The sequence below is a fragment of the Rhipicephalus microplus genome, chromosome 2, assembly GCF_043290135.1.
Source record: "Rhipicephalus microplus isolate Deutch F79 chromosome 2, USDA_Rmic, whole genome shotgun sequence".
In the NCBI taxonomy this organism is placed as follows: Eukaryota; Metazoa; Arthropoda; class Arachnida; order Ixodida; family Ixodidae; genus Rhipicephalus; species Rhipicephalus microplus.
Window position 1 is genome coordinate 237320614 of NC_134701.1, and position 21877 is coordinate 237342490.

Consider the following 21877-nt stretch of genomic DNA (forward strand, 5'->3'; position numbering starts at 1 on the left):
TTAGACTCAGATATTCCAGATGTTTTTTAGTGATGTCTATGGGGCAGATCAGGAACTCTAGACTCGAAGGAAGTGTACCCTTGCCATCAATGTGTTCGGCCTCCATAAAAGTTGGAGGTCAAGAGGCTGAGGAAACAGGGTCTTTTTATTTCACGTCTAAAGTGTTGTTCGCACCTGACTGGTTACCCCAAGTTATGTAGATATGTACAATTTAGCTTCTGCATTGGCTCATTCTTGATAAGAAAATAAGGAAACACTACCCCTTCTGTACTTCACTAACCTGCCACAAGAAATGCTGCCATGTTGCTGTCTCATAAGAATATGCTTAGGGATCCTCTACAACTTTTTTCTGTAATTTGACTTTAAATTGTTTGAAAAATATTCAGTTTGATTTGCACTGATACCTCAATGTTAAAATTCGTTTTGCACCCAAAATTCGCCATTCACATCGCTCTACTTTTGATGTCTAGTGGCCTAAAGCTTAGTATGGTCATTGTAACACTAATAACACTGACAAAGGTACACACAAATTAACTTGTGTTTACAGTTTGACGTACAATTTCTCTCGAAATTCCAGACAGGCCTGATTTGCGGGACTCAGCTATGGCACCGCCAAATTCCCCATAAAGCCGATGTATTAAAAAGTCTTAATTCAGACGTTTATAGCTTTTGCCATTCCATTTTCCAGACTTTTTACCGCTAACTGCAGACTCGCAGTCACTACTGACGCCGCCATTTTGGTTGCTGTCGTACCCTCGAACCCACTACACCGTGGCTGCCATACCTTCAAAACCTAAAATGCTGCAATCCAGCGCACATCAATGCGTTGCCAGCCACAGCTTAGTCAAACCTGTGGCCACAGCAGCATGGTGCTGTGCCTGTGCTACGACAGTGGCAAAAGCTAAGCTGTTGACCTACGGTCTTCCGCCGACGTGCTTGTGGACTCGTGGCAGGCGGTTACGCAATAGACCCTCCTTGAACCGTTTTCACCACAGAAAATACCAGACGCCGAGACGGCCGTCTTGCCTGGAGTGGACAGAGTGTGCGATGAATTTACACCAGCAGACATTGCCTTCAATGAACTGCACGCTGCCGGTGTTTCGATTCTAGCCGGGACAACCTTTGAGGGCTTCGCCGGCGCTAAAAAAGACTTCGAGCTGTGTGCGGAATTGACTGATGACGACATCATTCGTCAAGTTACAAAGGATTACGACAACTTTGACAATGAGATCGAATAGGCAGCACCTACACAGTCAACGAGCTCGGAGTTAACACGAGCACTGACACGGTCATCGGTGTACATACAGTACAGCGACAGCATGACGTTAGCTGAAATTGAGGCAGACATCATCACGGCCAAGTGGAATGCTACGCAATTGAATATAAGTGATTTTTTTTTTAGCCGAAGTGTTTACAAATGAGGTAGTGCCGGCCACATCGAATTTTTTTTTCTTTCTTTCTTCTATTATACTTACATATTTTTAAAATATAAACAGCTCTTTTCAGAGCCACCTAAATGATGCATTTGCTGAATTGAAATGAGAATCCTGCATTCCTGCCATGACCCTCTCCATCGGTGAAAAATACCTATTTAAAAAGTATGCTTTCGCTTGCATTCGTTTTTTCTGGACTGCCCGATTTTTCTGGACATTTTCGTGGTCTCGAGGGTCTGGGAAATCGGACATCTACTGTATATGCATGTTCAAAAATATAATACTATAAACAAGCAATATCACACACAAAACATGAGTTATGCAATGAATTTGCTTACTCATTGGCATGAATTATTTTGGAAAATATCAATAAGCATAAATATCCTAGCTGAAACTGGACAATAACTCAAGCTAAACCAACAATGTTGTACCGCCCGGGGCTCATTTTAGGCAAGGTTTTGTAAACAAGGCACACATGTAGCATGACACCATTCTGGGGTGTTGAAATTGACATGTAGTTGGTGGGAGAAATGGCACCAGCATTTTCAGTACAAATTCTTAGTAGCATGCTTGATGTCAAGCCAAAGGCTGCATACCTTGTGGCGAGAATTTGGAAGAACTTGCAAGGGATGCGAAATGCTGCTCCAGTTCCTCAATTTGACCCTTGTACAGCCTCATCTGCTGGTTGTAGTTTTCTACAAGCTTCTGGAAGTACCTGCAACAAGTTAGGTAACCTTTGAACAAAATATTTTTTGCACAACTGACGAGACAATGATGAAACAGCTCACAGTTTGCAGTTCAAAAGGCCTTGTCACTAGGAGTGTGAGAATTTTCAAAATTACGAATATTTTTCGAAATTGTTTGCTATTCAATTCAATTCGCACTAAAATTTTACTATTAGAACCATTCGAACTTCCCTTAGACAAGGACAGTCAACATCTGATTAATAATGGTCCCTTCACATTTTCAATATGTTTTACCCCACTACAGTCTAGTATCGCAGAAAAGGTGCCTTTCAGGCTTTGCTACAGTTAATTGACTTTTGATTTTGACTCTATTCACCGTAGCATTGACTGAAGAAAACAATGGTTTGACTGCAGAAAACAGGACAATTTATTTTCACACACTTTTATTTCCACCGCATATAATTCAGGTTATATCAATGTGATTTCGACTGAAACGCACAGATCAGAGCAGACATTTTTTTTTTTTTTTTCAATCAGATTTACTGTGAAATGACGTGTTAACCTCGAGCCATTGCAAATACCAGAAATTATACTTAAAAAATTGATGTTGCATTTGAGTTCGTGAGCACTGTACATATATACCATTTTGGCTTTGCATTGCCCCCTTCTTGATCAAGCAACTATGAAACACCACCCCACCAGTGCGTCATCAACCTAGTCAATAGAAACACTTTCATGTTGCCACCTCATAAGAATATGCTTAGGAATCCCCTCCAACTCTTTTTTTCAGCAATTTTGCTTCGAAGTATTGAAAAGATGTTCTACAAGTACAGTGAAATCTCGGTAGAACGAACCCCACATTAACAAACTTTTCAAAATAACGAACTTTTAAAAAATCCCGCATAGACTGCTAATAGTTTCAATGTAAAATTATTTCAAGATACGTACTTCAGAATACCGAACTTTTCAGAATAATGAGCATTAATTTAGTTTTGCATATTACTAACGATGCCTCAGTACTACGAACTTATGTTCTGAAATCCGTCGCGACCATCGGAGCGATATGCAAGCAGACGACAAAGCGGACGCCTTGCTTCTCGAAAGACGTGCGAGGGTGCGGAGGAAAATAAAAAAAACAATAGGGCGACTTTCTTATCTTTATTTTTGTTGATATGCCGATGCTGCAGGTTTACAAGCGGGCGCAGATGCGAGGGCAACATGGGAGGGCAAGGTCAGCGAGGCAGAGTGGGAGTTGCGGAGCAGGAAGCATGGGCGCGGAAAACCTGAGACAGCGAGAGAGCAGAAAATAAAATGCGAGGAATTTTCTTTTCTAGCACTTTTTTTCTTTGAAAGAGGCGATGACAGCCGTGACGCTTCGGGTTTTTCTTTGACGGACCTGTTTTTTCAGTCGTGTTCATCTCTTTTCGGTGATTACTTATTACGTCCGCAAAACAAGTCGGCATTCGCGCTATGGTATACTACAAAGTATACTACAAGTCGGCGTTCGCGCTATTGTATACTACAAATGAGTTCATCTCTGCTTGCGACAAAGAAGCTGAAGCAGGCTGTTGTGACCCAAGAACCGAATCGCACCACAGGAATGTGGATGAGCTGGAGGCCTTTGTGCTGCAAAATTTGTGCTGCTCGCGAAAAAAAAAAAAAAAAACACGGACTTCTTTAAGCTAAACAAGCAATTTTCGGTGTTTACTTGTGCATTTGTTTTTTCCTTGTGAAAAACGAGTTCAAGGACCCACCATTGTAAAGGTATGTATGTCGTTTTGGTTGGTGAAAAATAAGTATTTATGGTTAATTTTCGAGCTTCAATATTACGACCTTTCAAAATAACAAACAAATTTCCGCGATCCCGTAAAGTTCGTTTTACGGAGATTTCACTGTATTCAAAAAATATTCTAGAAATATTTAAGAAATATTTGAAAAATATTCTATTTGAATTCGCTTCATATTCTGAATTTTTCTAATCACATAGCTTTACTTGCCATCGGTAAAACAGCACACTTCTATTTTGTTGTGACGTATTGCTTGCATTACTAAACTTTAATTATTTACTTACTACACTTTTTGTGAGTGCAGGAATTAGAAGAGTACTGGCCATCAAGTAAAATAAAAATGCGAGCTTCATCATCTAATACAAGAAGCAGAAAAGTACAAGTACCATTCGCTTAAGTTTGCACACTGGCTGTCGATCCACCATTATCAACGAAATCGGCCACTCGACCCAACTGCTTTTGATGAAAGAATGAAACAAGGAATAATTTTGTAGACAAATGCAACTCCTAGTTGCTCAATTAACTTTGTACACAAGATTTTTTTTAGAAGACTGCATCGCACTTGAAACCCATCTTCTAGTTTCTAGCTTAATGTATTAACATGCTATTGTTGCTGCACGCCCATTAATATACGATAACAGGATAAAAACTTACAAGTTGGGTGCCGTGTTCTCATACTGCAAAGACGTTGGTGTCTCCTTGGTGTGGTGAGCAATCTCCGCATTCTTCAAGTCCTGAAGGAGAGACAAATAAGCATGTCACATTAAATTATCGATGTTGCAGGCTAAACCAGTTTCATGAACTAAGAAAAGAAAAAAAACGTATGCGACCGCACTGAAAAAGCCGCGCATTCGAAGAAAAAATAAAGAAATAAGTGCTCAAGGTCACGAGGCGCACGTGACGTTTTTCTTTGCCCCTGCCATCCCTCTCTGCTTAGCTTCCAACATTTACGTCGGGACGAAAGAAGAGAGAATGTAATTGCAGCATGCGACAAATCTTTGTAACTCCACTCGCACTGAACGGATTCTTAAAATTTTTGTGGCGCTGAATTCATGAGGCAATAAGCTCTTCCAGTGAATGCATTCTATGGTTACTTGAAAAAGTGGTTCAGGACCCCTTTAAACTTTGAAAAGAAGCTTCACGGCAGTGCGAATTTCCCCTCAACATGCTTTCACGGCTTAGAACCCTTAAGCTGCAGTGAAACCATCTTTACAAGAGGTTGCGTGTGGATTAACATACTATTCGTTCATTGTGAATACTTCAAAATTTTCAATGTTTAAATTCGAGTAGAAGCGAATTTGAATACGGTACTATTCGTTCGAATATTCGAAGCATTCGAATACTCACACAAACTTAGTCGTGGCGCATGCTACTGGGCGCTCCTCGGGATCACAGCAGATACCACTGTGGCGGTTAAACGATTGCAAGAAAGCCACGGAACGCACTAATGGAGTGTGCGGGCGCATCCACCACCGAAGAAGAGTGAAGTGCAACAAAGAACCTGCTTCCAAATAGTAACTTTTTGTTCCATTAGCGTATTTTTTGCTCATCCCAAAAAAGCTTTCATAAAATTTGCCTCACATAATAAATGCACCCCCAACTTTGCTTAGATTTTTCAAGAAAAAAGTGTGTTAATTATGAGAGTATACAGTATTTAACGACAATTCATATTCAAAGCAAAATATTCATATTATAAAAATGTGATATTCTCACACCCCTAGATATTTTCTTACAATACAAACACATTTCTGCTATTTTTTATGCAGCTTTACACTCACTTTTCCTTAACAACCTTTTGCCTTTTTGTGACCTCATCTCAAGTTTTAAAAGCTACCAGCTAGCCCTGCTTCTAATGTTACTGACAAGAAAATGAGGCTGCAATGAAATAAAGCTTGCACGAAGCACACACCTCTGCTGTCTCGCGTTTGAGACGCTCTACGGCTCCGGCATTCCGCTGGATTCCATTCTCCACAGTGCAAAGCAGCTGTCGCAGGGCTGCTGTTTCCTCTTGCACCTTAGCTATGGCATGAGAGGGTATCCTGGAGATCTCTTCGCGCACCTCCTTTTGCTCAGTCACGTATTTTCTGCATAACACGAATGCAAACAAGTCACATAACGCATAAGACTGTTCACTGTGAAAATGTCGTGGCTTAAAATCTCCTGTAAGTACTAAAGTAAAAACTGGAATAGAGGTTGAATTTTATTTCAAAAAGCCGCAATGAAAAGTAGACCCTCGTCTTATATGCCAGTCATTGGCAGAAAAAAATGCGGAGTCTCGCAATAATGGGCAGCTGAAGTTCAAAGCCTCCATTGCCATCATGAGCATAAGCAGCGGCACTGTTGGGCAAGGCTAGGCAAGGCCTAGTGTTCTAACAACGCAATTTTGCCTCGGTTACCTGCTATCAATCTGCTGTTTTTTTATTCTATTTCCTTCAGGAATGAGTGGTAGTGGGCAGCAGTTTAGGATAGGCTTCAAGAAAAAAGTTATGGAGTATGCCGAAGCGCACGGCAACCAGGCAGCACAACGGGAATTCAGTGCATCAGAGAAAAGCGCCCGATACTGGAGGAGCCAAAAGCAGTGCATCACAACCTGCAGCAATGGAAAAAAAAAAACATAGTTTCATGGACAGACTGCAGATTGATTGATTGATATGTGGGGTTTAACGTCCCAAAACCACTATATGATTATGAGAGACGCCGTAGTGGAGGGCTCCGGAAATTTAGACCACCTGGGGTTCTTTAACGTGCACCCAAATCTGAGCACACGGGCCTACAACATTTCCGCCTCCATCGGAAATGCAGCCGCCGCAGCCGGGATTCGAACCCGCGCCCTGCGGGTCAGCAGCCGAGTACCTTAGCCACTAGACCACCGCGGCGGGGCGGACAGACTGCAGAGCACCCTGAACTGGAAACGCTACTCGGCGAACTTGTCCAGGAGCTGCACATAAGATCGCTACCCGTAACAGCGGAGTGCATTCGCTTGAAAGCTCTTAAGATAGCGCGAAACTCCACGAGGGTGCAATTCAAGGGATCGCCATCGTGGGTGCGCCGATTCATGAAGCAGAAGAGATTTACGCTGAGGCGGCGTACTTCCGTATTTCCGCAAATGCTGCATCAGTAACACATTGGATGGAACGGCGAACGATGTACTATGGGACATTAGTGAAAAACAGGCATCGCCGGACTGAAGTTCGGATGAGTCTGAGTGACAGCAATTTGTGGCCTTCTGGTGTTTAGCTACATAAGATTAGTGTCCAAATGAAAAGAAATGTCACCACAGCTCAGCTGATTGTGTTGCGTATTTACCAAGGTAAGGGTGCACCATGATACTTTGCGATTTTTAAAGATTTCTTTTTCGGGGATTCAAAGCTTTGGGGGGTCGACCTACACACTAGACTCTCAGTAAACAGAACTCTGTTAAACGGTACTACTGCTTACTGTATGCAGTTATGCACAGTCTATGTTAAGGTGAGCATGTTCATATTCAGAGAGCACACCACACGTGCATTTAATAATAATCGGTGGTGTTCTTACATCCCAATACCATGAAAGATGCTGTAGTGGAGCGCTATGCAAATTCCGACCAGCTGGAGTTCTTTAGGCACCTAACTCTAGACACACAGGCCAGCAGTATTTTGCCTCCATTAAAATCAGGGTTTCGACCTACTTTAAGGTCAGCAGACAAGCACCCTAGTCACTAGGCCACTGAAGCGGGTACTTAGGCTGTCGCTTGAAATAGCGATTCTAGTTAGAAACTGATTAGGTGTCCTACAGTAGAATCTCGATGATACGATAATGATTGATGCGAATTTCGCAATGATAAAAATTTTAAGGTTGTTTTGGATGGACTATGTTATATAAAATACACCGTGATTCGGTGTTATACGAATAGTTTCCCCAGCCACCGCGGATGATACGAGTGTGCGATTGACCGCTGCATGCCAGCGGCGCAACGCGGCAAAAACACGCCGCGAGGCCGACACGACAAAATCGGTCCGAGACCAATTTTCTCGCCACACGATAGCATAGTATCGCCTTTTTGCTTCACGGCTTTGGTTTCACTGGCTGCTCTATTGCTCTATCTCTCAAACCATGTGATGTCAATAAGCAAATCAACATGGCGGTGAAGGCATCAGCGGTAGGTCGTGTCGGCACTACCGCGAACTACCCGCGCGGCCATTGAGTTAAGCGGCACGTCAAAGCTCACGATCTTGACAAGGACGCTGTCATCGAGAGCCTGGTTTGGATTACGATCGCTGATAACACCGGAAGTAGAAGAAGGTGCAGCAGCAGCGAGTCGGCTTGCCCGAACCTGTCTTGCTTTTGCACTGCTGGTTGAATCCGTCGTCGCCGCTGTGTCTGCTCGTGTCATTTCGGCAGGCGTGTCTTCCAAAATAACTTTAGTAAAGGTGCAAACTGTTTCTTTTCAGTGCTTTGTATGCATAATTATAACTCAGTACGAACTTCAGTGCTCAGGAAACAGGCAAAAGGGAATGAATATTAAAGCAGTGGTGGGGGTGGCATGTATACGAGGGGCCGAACGAATGTGCACGATTTCGGCGGGCGCAGACAAGGTTTTTCGGCTGCGCTGGCATTTTCGCTTGAATTCTCCAATGGGAATTCTCCAGGACATTATTTTTTGTGTCGACTTCGTGGGGAGATTTTCCGGCTGCTTAAGAGGAGAAGCGAGTGAATTTCCAATGAGTTTGGCCGCTTTTGTTCACTCTGATGTCAACTGTGAACGCGCTGCGCCAGCAGCATGAGCGAGGAAACTGCAGCACTTAATTAAGAGACTGTGAAGGCAGGAAAGTTACATCAGAGACTTTTTTCAGCAAGGTGTAGTTTGCAATGAAGTTTTTTTCCATCATCTTTATCAGCTTTAAGTTGTTTTTGGTTCATACGAATTTGGGCTGATACGAATATTTTATGCGCTCCCTTCGAATTCGTATCATAGAGATTCTACTGTATGGACTAAGTATACATCATTAAGGCAAGAAAAGGCACCTTCACAGAGAAAGTGCTAGACGCCTTAAAAAATATACGTTCAAACGTTGATATAACGAATTATCAGTTACAACAAAGTAACTGAAAAAGTTTTTTTTCATCAGCACGGTGTAAAGGATGTGCGGTTTTAACGAATTTTTAGTTCTAACAAAATATTTTCGCAGCAGGTGTGAGTTTGATATAACGAGGTTTGTACCACTTTCCTCTGTTCTTACTTCAGTTACATTAAGGCAAGAAGTACAGTCCCATAAATAAGTTTTATTTTTCTTCGTGCAGATCATCAAGGTGCATAACAACAGACATACATCAACAAACTATGAATATTTTGTTGCGTGTCCTCAGAGATATGCTTGGGCACATTACACACAGGTTTTCCTAATAACGAGAAGCACATGAAGCTTTTTGTGCACTTACTTGAAGGCCTCAACAGTCTCCACAAGTTGTGGGGGTAAGCTCTCCTCCTTCACCGTCTTGTCACTGAAGATGAAAAGGTGTGAAATAGGTCATCTTTACACAATGAACTAAAACAATGCCTGTTGACGTCAAGTGGAAACACAAAGGGAGAAAAGTCACTTTTTATCTAGACAGCATCGACTTGCCACGCACACTATCGAGATGTCACTCAAGCTAAACAACAGCTGAATCTTGACTCTCTAGTAACGCCTCACATAATGGGCTGACATTTACTGAATCAGATTCTGATTAGCCAGCCAAGCTCCGATTAAGAGGAATCACCGCTAGACTAACTTTTTCAGCCGAGAAACCGGCCCCCACTTCCACTACGTGCGCTAAGTGTGCAGGTGAGCACACTTTAACAAATTGTGTAGCTGTGCGCACGTCCAGCAATCAAAAACAAACCCAAAACCTATAATAATCATCTGTCTTATCACCAATGAAACGGAAGCAGTTTTGTGAATCCCTGAAAAAGGAAACGCGATCGCAACAGCATCATTTGTGTTTATCAGCACCTGCATTAAAATAGGCATAAACACGTACCGGGGAGCAATAAACAAGATATTAACAGATCCGTCATCTTTAGAAAGCTTCCAAACCAGAAAGCCATCAGTTCTGCAGGCCCAATAAGCGGGAACCTGCTATAAAATGATACTAAAACTAGCTGACATGCCACTGTACTAAAGCATAAAGGAAGAACGGAGAGGCACCGGCGCTGGAAAAAAAAAGTCCATATACATTTCTTGTAATGTGGCAGCACAAGGCAAGCAAGAACAATGACCGAAAAAGTCATGTATTTACAACATACAGGCCATGATGTAAATGTATCTCCTTGACAGTCATGTAGCTATTCGGGACGACGTACATGTACGTCTTTGACCTTGAAAGGGTTAAGCCTACTGCAACGCTCAAGTATATGTTAAACCCAGTATGAGGTCATTGCTGAGGGGCGTTACAGTCTCCCTTCGTGCTACACACGACACATCAAGTAAACGGGCACTATTCAAGCGCTGCTTCCAACAGAACGTGCCCTGCACACCCAAAGCTAAAAGCAAGCTTACAGCAGCCATTTATATCATCTATTACTATGAGCTTATTCAGATACAAGATTTAGACCAGAAGGGTTCTACACAGAGTTGATAGCAAGCAATTCCTTGAAATGAAGAATGTGAACTTCAACAGCACACAGAACATGATGAAACCAGCGTCACCCACGAATCTGCTGGTTATCAACACGGTGCCGGGCTGCTGTCAATCACACCCACGTTTATGAATAAGATGTTTAGTATAACCTATAGAGGGAAGGAATGTGACTGCCACGCTTATTACCACAATTACAAGAGGAAACAGATTTTGTGCCAGGTTTATTAAGGGCAGTTCGATACGATACGTTTTAGAAAGACAACTGTGTAAAGAGTCATTTTCCAACAAAATAATATCTCTAGCATTCGAATCTTCAATTCATAAATATATCATCGCAATTTGCCTAAATGTCAAGGTTGATGAACCAGGGGTGCAATTGCAGAACGGTTCTGTTCCGTTTTCAATGCTTTTCGCCGCCATTAACTGCCTGCGATTGGTCAAAGTGTGCCATTAGCCATCTGCAGTTGATTGAAGTGTTACTGCGACCAATTTTAGGTGGCTGATAGCAGCGAAAAGCATAGAAAGAAGGAATAAAATCATTTCGCGACTGCACTCCAGAGCGTTAAATTCTTAGTAGTACATGTATTCCCTTATTAACACTCTTGTTCACTACAGCTAGACAAAAAAAGAAGACACACAGGTGTATAAAGCCAGATTTCTTTAATACAACAGCAACATAACGTGTTTTTCTCATGCTCGTGTGAATAGTAACCTAAGGTTCGAAGTGAATTCGAAGTGAACAGGTTGAGTAATTTCATATCAAATTCGAATAGTATGCATCCCACATTATAAAGAAAATGAGAATATTTGTCCTGACCCAACTAACCTGCCCAGTATGTTTCTAAAATTGGAACAAGGCACTTGTAGATGTTATCCTTTCGGTTCAAAGGAAGTGAAAGCAACTTTGAATAGTAGCGAGATTTGACTTTCAGTGGAATGGATGTGATAACCTGTAAAATACATTATGATTTAACATTTACTGAATGCCAAGCATATGAGCTGGTATAACAAGGTTTCACACTTATAAAATGATGAATCAAGGTGCTGTAATACTATGTTCATTTAACCGTGAAGTGAGCTTTATGGCAGTGCAGATTTTTTCTAGATAGGTGTATTTATAGTATAGCACCCCTCTACTGCTGTGAAACCACCTTTACAGAGAACTTACGTGAGGCTTAATGTACACCTATTTGTTAATTTCGAATACTTAAAAATTTTCAATATTTTAAATTCAAATCAAAGAAAATTCAAATAATGCTGAACATAAGGACACTTTTAAACTTTCATTCTGATGCTTTTAAGTGGCACAAGTTGCTGGAGACATTGTAGGTATCGCACATAGAAAGCAAGGAACCTACCTTTTTCCTGCTGCCACAGAACCTGCAAAGTTGTTAGAATATTCCAATCAAGGACAGACCGTAAATAACAATGGCTATGCAAACCCATGCAATTTTTCGGCAAGTGATAAGACATCTTTATTTCCACAAAAAACTTAATTGTTTAACTGTTGCACACTTTCCTATCCAACAATTCTCACAGAGATCACAATACTTTGCAGGTGCACCTACAGAGCTTGTGGCAAAACCATTTGGCACAATATTTTTTTCCTTTAAGTCATGCAGAAGATATACCTTGTTGACTAAAAAACAGACCTGGTTATGTTGATATGCAGAAGACTGAACAAAAACAGACTTTGTAACAAAAATAGACATTCTGGATAATCAAGATAGTTAAAAGATAATCATGATAACTGTAATTATCCAAAATGTGCAGTATTAATGATAATTTAGCATTCAGCTGATATCCAATTTTATTAAAAAAGTGGCATATGACTTGAATAAACACCCTCGCAGTTCAGCTTCTCAATCTAAGATGCCACACACCCTAATTTTCCAAGGCACACTGCAGCCTCCAGTAATAACAAAATCAACACAGGCTGTTTATAGCAAAATTCGTACTAAAATGTTCTACTATACCAGGCAATGAGAAAAAAAATCTCTGTAAACTTTAAGAGGCGCTGACAACAATTTTTGAAGTAAAGTTTACTTCAGCATCCAAGAATACTGTACGCAGAAATGGCCCTGATCAACTGTGAGGCTCTTTCAATGCTGATAGGATGCTTTATTTTGAGAAAAAGTAAGTCTTTTGCATGGTGCACACACTAACATCAACCCCAGAGTAATGTCAGGACTTCCTCCACCAGCACGGCTAGTTGCGGTGAAGTCGGGTACGAAAACAGGCGCAATGGCTACATGCACGTAACCAACAGAGCCATGGAACGAAGCAGTTGTGGAAACGTCACGATATCTTGTGCAGGCACAAGCAGAGCAGCCCATACCGAGCTGTGCAGTAGAGGCCGAAACTAGCTTTTAAAACCATCATTGTGATGAATTTTAAAGGGTGCACTCACGTTTACCGGTACATTTTTTTTTTATGCTCTCGAGGACTTGGCCTTTCATTTGATGCAAGAAAACAACAACGGAAAGCTCTCGAGTCAATACCTTTCCAAAGAATGAATAAGAGCAGACAAAGCACCTTCGTGTCCCACAGGTTCCACAAAATAACTGCAGCTAATAGCTTATTACGTTCAACAAATACGCAATACTGTACGAGAACTAGATAAATCACTACATTAAGCTGTTCATCAAACATTTGACGCAATAACCGAACTATGCACCCAACAACAAACCACAAACTTCACCTGGCACACTAGAGCTTGGGTGATCCACGCCACCGAGACCAGCAGCAGCTGTTGTTTTCGTTGCAGCAGTTGTGGGCTGGGTGAAGCCCGAGACGGAGCCGAGTCCTCCTACCACAAAACCAGGTTACGACCCATAAGTTTGTGTGCAGTGATCACACTCTCAGAATACATGGCATTTCAGTGAGGGTGGAGCAATAAAACAAAATAGTAGCACAGTAGAAAAAAATAATTCATTCACATTGATGCCATGTATTGTCAGGCTACAAACACTGATTTTAAAAAAATCGAAATTTTTCGTAAATTTTTACATTTATCAGCTTACGCCGCCATGTGTTGCTAATTTTAACTCAAGTATCAAGGCATGTTTTATAACTGTCTGAATAAAAATTTTGAATGCAAATATAGATGTTTTTGCTGTTCAGAGCAAATTCTATTCAAGGAACTGCTACCTGAAGTTGCTGAATATTCATTTTCATCGAGTACCACGAAGGACTACAACAGTTCTTTTACTCACAATGGCGAAAATTGCCACAATTCGTGATTTCTTTTATTCATATATCAAAAATAAACTTCGAATGCACACTACTAAGATTGGTGACTGTTCCATACGATTTTACTGTGCTTATGAACTAGTTACGGCATCCCAATATCAGTCGTGTGGAGATGTTACCAGTCATTAATAAACATCTACAGTTGAGCATCATAAATACTGTCTCAATTAGGGTAAAGCATTTTATTATTTTACCAATATTGCCATACATAGATGGCTTCAAAATTATGTGCGGTGCATAAAGGCACCAATGAGCAACATAGTCTACCATGAGCATCTGGAAATTTGCTGTACCTTCTGCTGTATTCGCTGTTATTGCCATGATCTGCCAGACATAAGGATGTTTATTTTGTTTCCCACTTAAAAGCTTCTTGCTTGACTTGACATCCACTTGTTTATGTACAGTCGAATCTCGATAATTCAAACTCGAAGGGGCCCGAAAATTTGTTCAAACTAAAAGAAGTTCGAATTAATGAAAGCTGAATAAACCGAGGGCTCTCCATGCAGTGGCACATGTGCATTGAGCTAACACATGAGGGGGAAGTTTCAGAAGACTTACATTTATTCACAAATCACAGGACATCCATTATTAACTGAAGTATTCGGTGATGCGCGTCTGCACACGTTTGCCTTGCAGCGAGTCAATCAATTCCGCACGCAGCTTGCAAATCATTTCTACTTCGCTTCAGCATTCTCCTGGCAAGAGAAGTTGCATGCGCAAATGTCGAGTGCCGACTCTTTCTAAAGACGACGACAACAACGACTCTCCGCTATGCAACCGCAGCATGGCTAACACGTGACGAGAAAGGAGGAGCGTCTCCATGCGGAGAGAAGCAGACCGGCATTTGAGAGAAAACCAACACTCCACGGCAGCTTTTTTTTTTTTTTTGCTCTCTTCACACGCGTCGTTGAAAGGAGAAGGGTTACGTGGCAGGGACGGGAAAGGTGGTGGTAGTGGTTACAAGGAAGAGGAAAAAGGCACCTAATTTCTGTCTGCCTTCAGGCGACACGGCGCAGTGCCTTATAGGGGTGGGGGGAAGGAGGGATAAAAAGAATAGAAGGAATATAGACGAAGAAGAAGACAGGCAAGCGACGGAAAAAGAAGGAGATAGGAAAGTGGGGATCCGGTCGAAGCAGTCCAAGGGCGGGGCGCCACAATGCGAGAGCTGCACGGCGTCAGGAGACCGCGGAGGGCGAACCAGTCGGCGGGAGCTACGCTGGCGTCGGAGATCGCGAGGGCACAACCGTCCAGCTTGAAATCCTGCGAGCGAATCGACGGGAAAGAAGAGGGAAGCGTGGCACGGGCCCGTGAGAGCCCCCCTCTCCTCAAGGCCAAGGCGCAGAGTCGTGCAGCCGCAAGGAGCAAAGGCAGCAGAAGATAGTGACTTTTTCCTTTCCTTCAACCACACATTCATTCAACCCAGCGACAGCTTTATTTTTTTCCTCCCTCTCTTCGTGCGTTGGAAGGAGAAGGATCTTTACGTAGCAGGGACGTAAAAGGGAGAAGCGTGACACGGGCATGTCGCAGATCGGCATTTGAGAGAGAGCAAACATTGCACCACAGTCTTTTCTTTCCTTTTCATTTCCTTCGCGCGCAGCGTTGAGGTGTCGCAGGCGCCACCGCGGGATTGGGCGGGGTGCTAAAAGCATTTTCGGAGCACGGTATGTTCGAATTAACTGTCGCAGGTGCTTGCGCGTTCAAATTACTGGGCGCTTTCGCCCATTGGAATACACATAGCTTTGACGGGACCTTATCATGAGTTCGAATTAACCGGAAGTTCGAATTAAGCGTGTTCTAATTAATGAGATTCGACTGGTACTTTGATATAGCAATTATTATGAATATGTCCTTTAGTACCAAAAAGACTTCACTGAACCTTTATAGTTCACTTCAAACATAAATATTGAATAATCATTGGCCGTTTTTTTTTTTCTAATACAGTTGAACCACTCCATAAGAGACATGCACTGGGGAGCATTTCTCGTCTCTTGCATGAAATATGTCTTATAAGCAGGTACCATGTTCACATCTTCTAATTGATCCCTACTTAGATGCTGTCACACTGGTGCCTCATATACCTATTTGTCTCTTATGTCAGTGTCTCATATAAAGCAGTTCAGCAGAGTCAGTTTTTTGTTCATTTTTACATATTTCATAAACAAGCATGCCTAGTATATCCGCACTTAGTACGAGTTTCCAGCAACAAAAACATAGCTGATAAAAATCGGCCAGACTTTCAGAGGCTAAGACAAAATTACGTGAAATAGCGAATAGTACATAGCACCTGTTGACTTACTCGAACAGTAATTAACCGATTTAGTAGCTGAAGTAAAGGCTGTATTGACTATGCATTTGATTTTCATTCTTTTTTTAACCTGTATTGATGAATTCACAATAAGCAAACCAAGACCACTTTTACTCAAGACACATGTTGCCCCAGGGTGTCTCGCGCATTGTAAAAATGATAAATTTCAGTGCGCCACAAACTCATTACGTTTGCAGTTACTGCTCCAGCTGTTTGTACATGCATTATTCAGTGCTGTTTGTACATGCATTATTAGTATACGCGAACAGTACCATAACAGCAAGAATGAATCGCATAATGTGGTGCATGACACTAGTTTTTTTACATGGCACGAAGTACACTACTGAAACTATAGGAAGCATTAAACTGTTCTAGAAAAATTGTGTAACAGTCCAGCCTGTACAAGTCTAACATGTGCCTGAATTTCAGAATTTGAATATTTACTTTTCCTTCTCAAACTTACCTTCCTTAAACTGATAAATAGAGTGGTGCCATGGTGTATGAAAATTCATATTGCACACATTAATGTTCAGGTGTGCATATTGAGGAACATTTCTGTTCAAAACAAGTAATCTCAGGCAAAACCATATTTACTCGTGTAATGAAATGCACTTTTTTTCAAGAAAAATCGGAGATAAGTTGGGGGTGCGTTCATATGCAGGGCATATTTTATGACAACTTTTTCGGGATGAGCAAAAATGCAGTAACGCAAAAATAAAGGTTAGGTCGCTTAGCCTTTCTCAATCGACATACCTGTAGGCTGTTTGGAAACAGCTTCTTTGTTGCACTTCACTCAGCTTCATTGGTTGATGGCGCTATCTACTGCAAGCCGTCTCTGCGCTGCCCGCACACTCCATAAAAGCGTTTTGTGGCTTCCTTTTCTCGCAATCGTTTAACCACAACAGTGTTATTTTCTGTGGTGTCGAGGGGCACCCAAAAGCATATGCTATGACGCTACGATGCACTTTGCCAACTTCGTGGCAACCTTGCAAGACGACTGCAATGACGCAGTTGACACTGCACCAAGCTACCATCGAAGCATCCAAAACAAACAGCCGATAACAAGATTAACGACCCATACGCGGCTGCCATCTCACTGAAAGGTAGCTTATATCTTGCATTCTTTGAAGTACACAGTGATTACAAGCCAGAGAGCAAATTGCAACCGAAGCGAGAATCGGGGGGTGCTACCATGTTGCGAAAATCGTCACGATTTTTTTCTAGTTTTTCAGAAACCTGCGACGCAATGGTAGTGAATAGACCTTTGAGATAGCCATGGGGAGAGCAAAGCCTGTCGTCGTCGCTTGAAAATCACGGGCATGTGGGTGGGCCCTAAAGTTTCTTATTTGCAGGAAGCGACAGTCAATTGGCACGGGCAGTTTTGCGACCTTCGTTCTTATCAGCTGTGATGTCTCTACACATGCACCGTTCGTGAACCTTGTTGTGGCGCACAGATAACAAAAAAAGCCAGAGGATGTGCCGCGCACAGATAGAAGGAAGAATTTACGTAAAGCGGGCGAAGGGAGCGAGCCTGGGTGGCTGAAGGGGGTTGGCATAATAATAAAAAACGATAAACATCCAACGGGCAAGGAGGCACCAGGTGTCGGTTAGCGGGACTGAAGTAGACAAATGCAGGGGGTGCGTTTATTATGTGGGAGAAAAAAAATTCAAATTTTGACAACTGAAGTTGGAGGTGCGTTTATTATGCAAGTGCGTTCATTAGGCAAGTAAATACAGCAATTGTGCCAAGGGAAAAGCAAATGTTGCACAAACCTAATGACAGCCCGGTGGATGTTGTGCTAGTCTGACCGAAAGGGGCTGTGGCCGATGTCGAAGTGGCAAAAGGTGTAGTACCGAACGGTGTTGCTGTGGTAGTTGCCGGAGCCGCAGTACTCGCTGATGCAGGCGTGACTGCTGGGGCAGCAGATGCTGCCGTCGTGGTTGCACCGAACCCGGCAAATGAGGGTATCGTCGGAGCAGTTGTGGTTGCTGCCGCCTGCGTTGTGGCTGGAGTACCACCGCCAAATATTGGCGCGGCTGGTGCGGGAGCAGAAGTTGCAGTGGGCGCTGATGCTGCCGTGCCTCCGCCAAACATTGATGGCAGCGAAGGTGCCGCAGAGGTTGTAGCAGGCGTGGTAGTTGCACCAATGCTACCAAATACCGTTGCTGCTGTAGGCGCTGAGGTTACGGTAGGTGCTGCTGCTGCACTTGTAGCAGTCACGAAAGATGAACCAAGGGTCGGGGCCGCTGCAGTAGACGCTGCAAATACAGAAACATAGTTGGTAACAAAGCTGTCATGAGCACACTTCCAGCAAAAGGTGTAGTAGTCAAATGTTGCCGGGAGTAGCAATGTAACCTTGTTACAATTAGTTACTCCCGACCAAGTGAAATGGCAATTTTTCGGTTGCTGAAAGAACAACTTAAATGTCAACAACAATGTATATTATCCGAATTTAGATTAATAATACGTAGAAACATATCACCACTATCCAAGAGAAATTATATGAATCAGTATTGTCCACCATTGCTTGTCTAGTTTTCATTAACAAAATATCATTATTTGTTATGCAATCACATGTGCTTTAATTACTGTCTAGAAAAGTAATGCAGCATTGCCATGTGGGAAAGTGATGCAATAAAAGTTTCAAGCAACTCTGCTGAAAAAGAGTACATGAAATAAAATCGACGAAACATCTTCATTGTAAATAAAAAAAACAGCGAGAAAGGCTACATGTCGAGTGGTCCCAGCCGTTTAAAATGAGAAGCTAACCAAGATCATTATTATGATGGGTGCGAATTGTGTATAGTTCTTTCGTAATATTTTCAGCTTCTTGAAAACTTTTATTGGAAGCATGCGAGTGTCTGCATGCCTTGCCACATTGAAATTTGGTTCAAAAATTTTTTATTTCCTATGAAATGAAAAGATATGAATATAAATCATGCTTTGTTTTGATTCACTTCAGAAGCATGTATATAACAACCATTCTTACCGGTCTTTGACACATATTAATCTATTTTAACTACAGTTCTCAAATCCACTCAGAACCAGACTGTTAGATTTATTTACTTTTTTTATATGAACTGTACCACCTCTATACTAGAAATCAAATCCACAATGCAAGACATTTGCTAGACACTTCCACATTTCTCATCTTTGCCTCCCTGTCACAGTTTTCTTTCCATTCCATTCCATGTAATGGCTAGCTGGCACTACCACAGCATCATGTTTACTGTGGTTTATCTGAACTCTGTGCTTCTGCCACCAGCACATACTACTAAGTTCCGGGCATCGGTTTTCATCTGAACTCCACAAGACCGGAGTGGCTTTCTCAAACAAGCTTTGCACGTCATATACAGTCAAATCTCGTTACAGCAAACCTCACTATAACGATTTTCTCGAAAACCCCCTCTCCAAATGTCTATTGATTTAATGTAAAATATTTCACTACTATGACTTTCAGAATAGCGAATGTTTCAGAATAACACATCGAACTTTATCTCCCTATTATCTCCACAACACTTCAAAATAATGAGTAGCAATTCGAAAAAGTTACTCGCGGCCGTAAAATAATGCCCAGCTGCGTAGGTGCCACTCTAATCATCATTAACGATGACGCTTAGCATCATTAACGATGACGCTTTAGGCACGTTCGCTCTTTGGGAAAAATTTGTTGAGACGTGCCAATACTGTATTAACAACTTTATCCCTAGCAAACCCAAACGAACGCATAAACGTACGCAATGGATGACGCATGAAATTGTTAAACTAAAAAGAAAAGTTAAACGGCTAAGGAAGCAGCATGCGCAACGCGCAGTTATCAAGGAGCACCAAAGAATCCTTGCTGAAAAAATGCATCGCTCAAAAGAATACTACTTTAAAACCTTAATGCCCGACTTTATAAAGAATGATCCTTCCAAGTTCTGGAATTATCTTAAAGATAGGAAGAAACCAATTTCAAAGATTGTACTTGACAGCCGCATAGTTACAAATCCTGGCGACATTGCAAATCATTTCAACACATACTTTCATAGCGTGTTTAATGTTTCCGGAGCATCTACGTTTTCTGTAGCGTCATCTCAACCATACGAGGTCAATTTCACTTCATATGCTGGTTTGGTTTCCATGCTTGTAAACCTAAATACGAAAAAAAGAGTTGCGGTCCTGACGAACTGCCCAATGTCTTTCTCCGACGTTATGCCGAATGCGTTGGCAAATTCCTCTTTATAATCTTCCATGCTTCCCTGTCAACAGCAACTTTGCCGCGTGACTGGAAAATGGCCCGAGTGGCGCCTATCTTCAAAAAAGGCGACAGATTATCAGTACCTAATTACAGGCCAATATCGCTAACTTCCTCATGCTGTAAACTAATAGAACACATTATAGCGAACCAGATTACAGAATTTCTTGAAACACACTCTATACTAACACATTTCCAGCACGGGTTTAGAAAAAAGTATTCGACCGTGACGCAGCTTGTTACCGTTACGCATGCATTTGCCAGCGCCCTCGATGACAACATTCAGATAGACACCATTTTTCTAGACTTTTGTAAGGCCTTCGATAAAGTTCCTCATGAGAAATTAATCTACAAATTAAATAAAATAGGTCTTCCGAAGGTATTGGTCGCATGGGTAGCTGAATACCTGAATAATCAAGTGCAGTACGTCGCCATCGAGGGTCAAAATTCGAGTCTTTTGCCAGTCACGTCGGGTGTGCCCCAAGGCAGTGTATTGGGGCCCTTGCTATTCTTGTGTTACATAAATGATATTGTAGATGTAATTGAGCCAACCGTCCAGATTCGTTTGTTCGCAGACGACTGCGTTTTATTTCGTGAAATTCATAACAAACATGATCAAATAGAGCTACACAAAAATCTAGACTACATATACAAATGGTGCAACAAATGGGGTATGATTGTAAATACAGAAAAAACAGTTTCCATGTGTATAACTCGAAAAAAATATCCCCTTCACTATGCTTACTCCCTTGGTTCATCTACACTTAAACAGGTCAATAACTACAAATATCTAGGTGTTACGTTCACTACTAACCTGTCTTGGAATTCACACATTGAAAACATTTGTGCATCTGCTTTCAGAAAATTATGCTTCCTGAGACACAAGCTCCGCAATTCACCACCAAGTGTAAAACTTCTGTGTTATCAATCCTACATTCGACCAAAATTGGAGTACGCATGCGTAGTGTGGGATTCCTACACCAAATGTAACATAGACAAATTGGAAAGAATTCAGAGAAAAGCAGTTCGCTTTATATATTCTAAATTTCGTCACACGGATTCTCCATCTGAACTAATGTCAGCTAACAACATTCCACTACTTCAGTCTAGAAGAAAGCAACTGCGCTTAGACTTCCTGAGTTCCTTGCTTAACCATAGAGTTGCGATTGACCCTTCATTGTATTTAACCCCTTTGTCAACCAGATATACACGACATCACCAACCAAACTCTTTTACACCATATTTTGCTAGAACAGATACATATAAATTTTCCTTTTTTCCGCGAACAGTGTCTGAGTGGAACACCTTGTCTGAGTGTGACCGCCTTGCATAGTATGTATGTTTGTCTCATAGTGTATATTTGTTGATGTAGCACTGTATATATTTCCTCATCTTACTCACTTTGTTAGTTATTACGTTCGTGATCAATCTTAGTTCTCTGTTTTTGTGATTCCTGATTGCCCGTCCTGCTTGGACCACGTTTTGTAGTCTGCAGTATGAATAAATAAATAAATTAGAACTCCCACATATTTCTCTATCTGCCTGCCCTATTCAAATGTGTCATAGCTCCATAATC

The 21877-nt window shown here is 41.8% G+C and overlaps 1 protein-coding gene across 5 annotated transcripts in view; it reads right to left on the bottom strand.

The window, feature by feature from the left end:
* LOC119170237 (uncharacterized) overlaps positions 1-21877 on the bottom strand; it is a 41391-nt gene that overhangs the window by 13480 nt on the left and 6034 nt on the right. For all 5 annotated transcript variants that reach the window (XM_075877867.1, XM_037421343.2, XM_037421344.2 and 2 more), the window contains exons 9-15: positions 17837-18322; positions 13208-13315; positions 11865-11886; positions 9325-9387; positions 5816-5990; positions 4561-4640; positions 2030-2148 (exon numbers count right to left, since the gene is read on the bottom strand). In XM_075877867.1, coding sequence (XP_075733982.1) covers positions 2030-2148; positions 4561-4640; positions 5816-5990; positions 9325-9387; positions 11865-11886; positions 13208-13315; positions 17837-18322 — 1053 coding nt within the window. The remainder of the gene's footprint in view (positions 1-2029; positions 2149-4560; positions 4641-5815; positions 5991-9324; positions 9388-11864; positions 11887-13207; positions 13316-17836; positions 18323-21877) is intronic.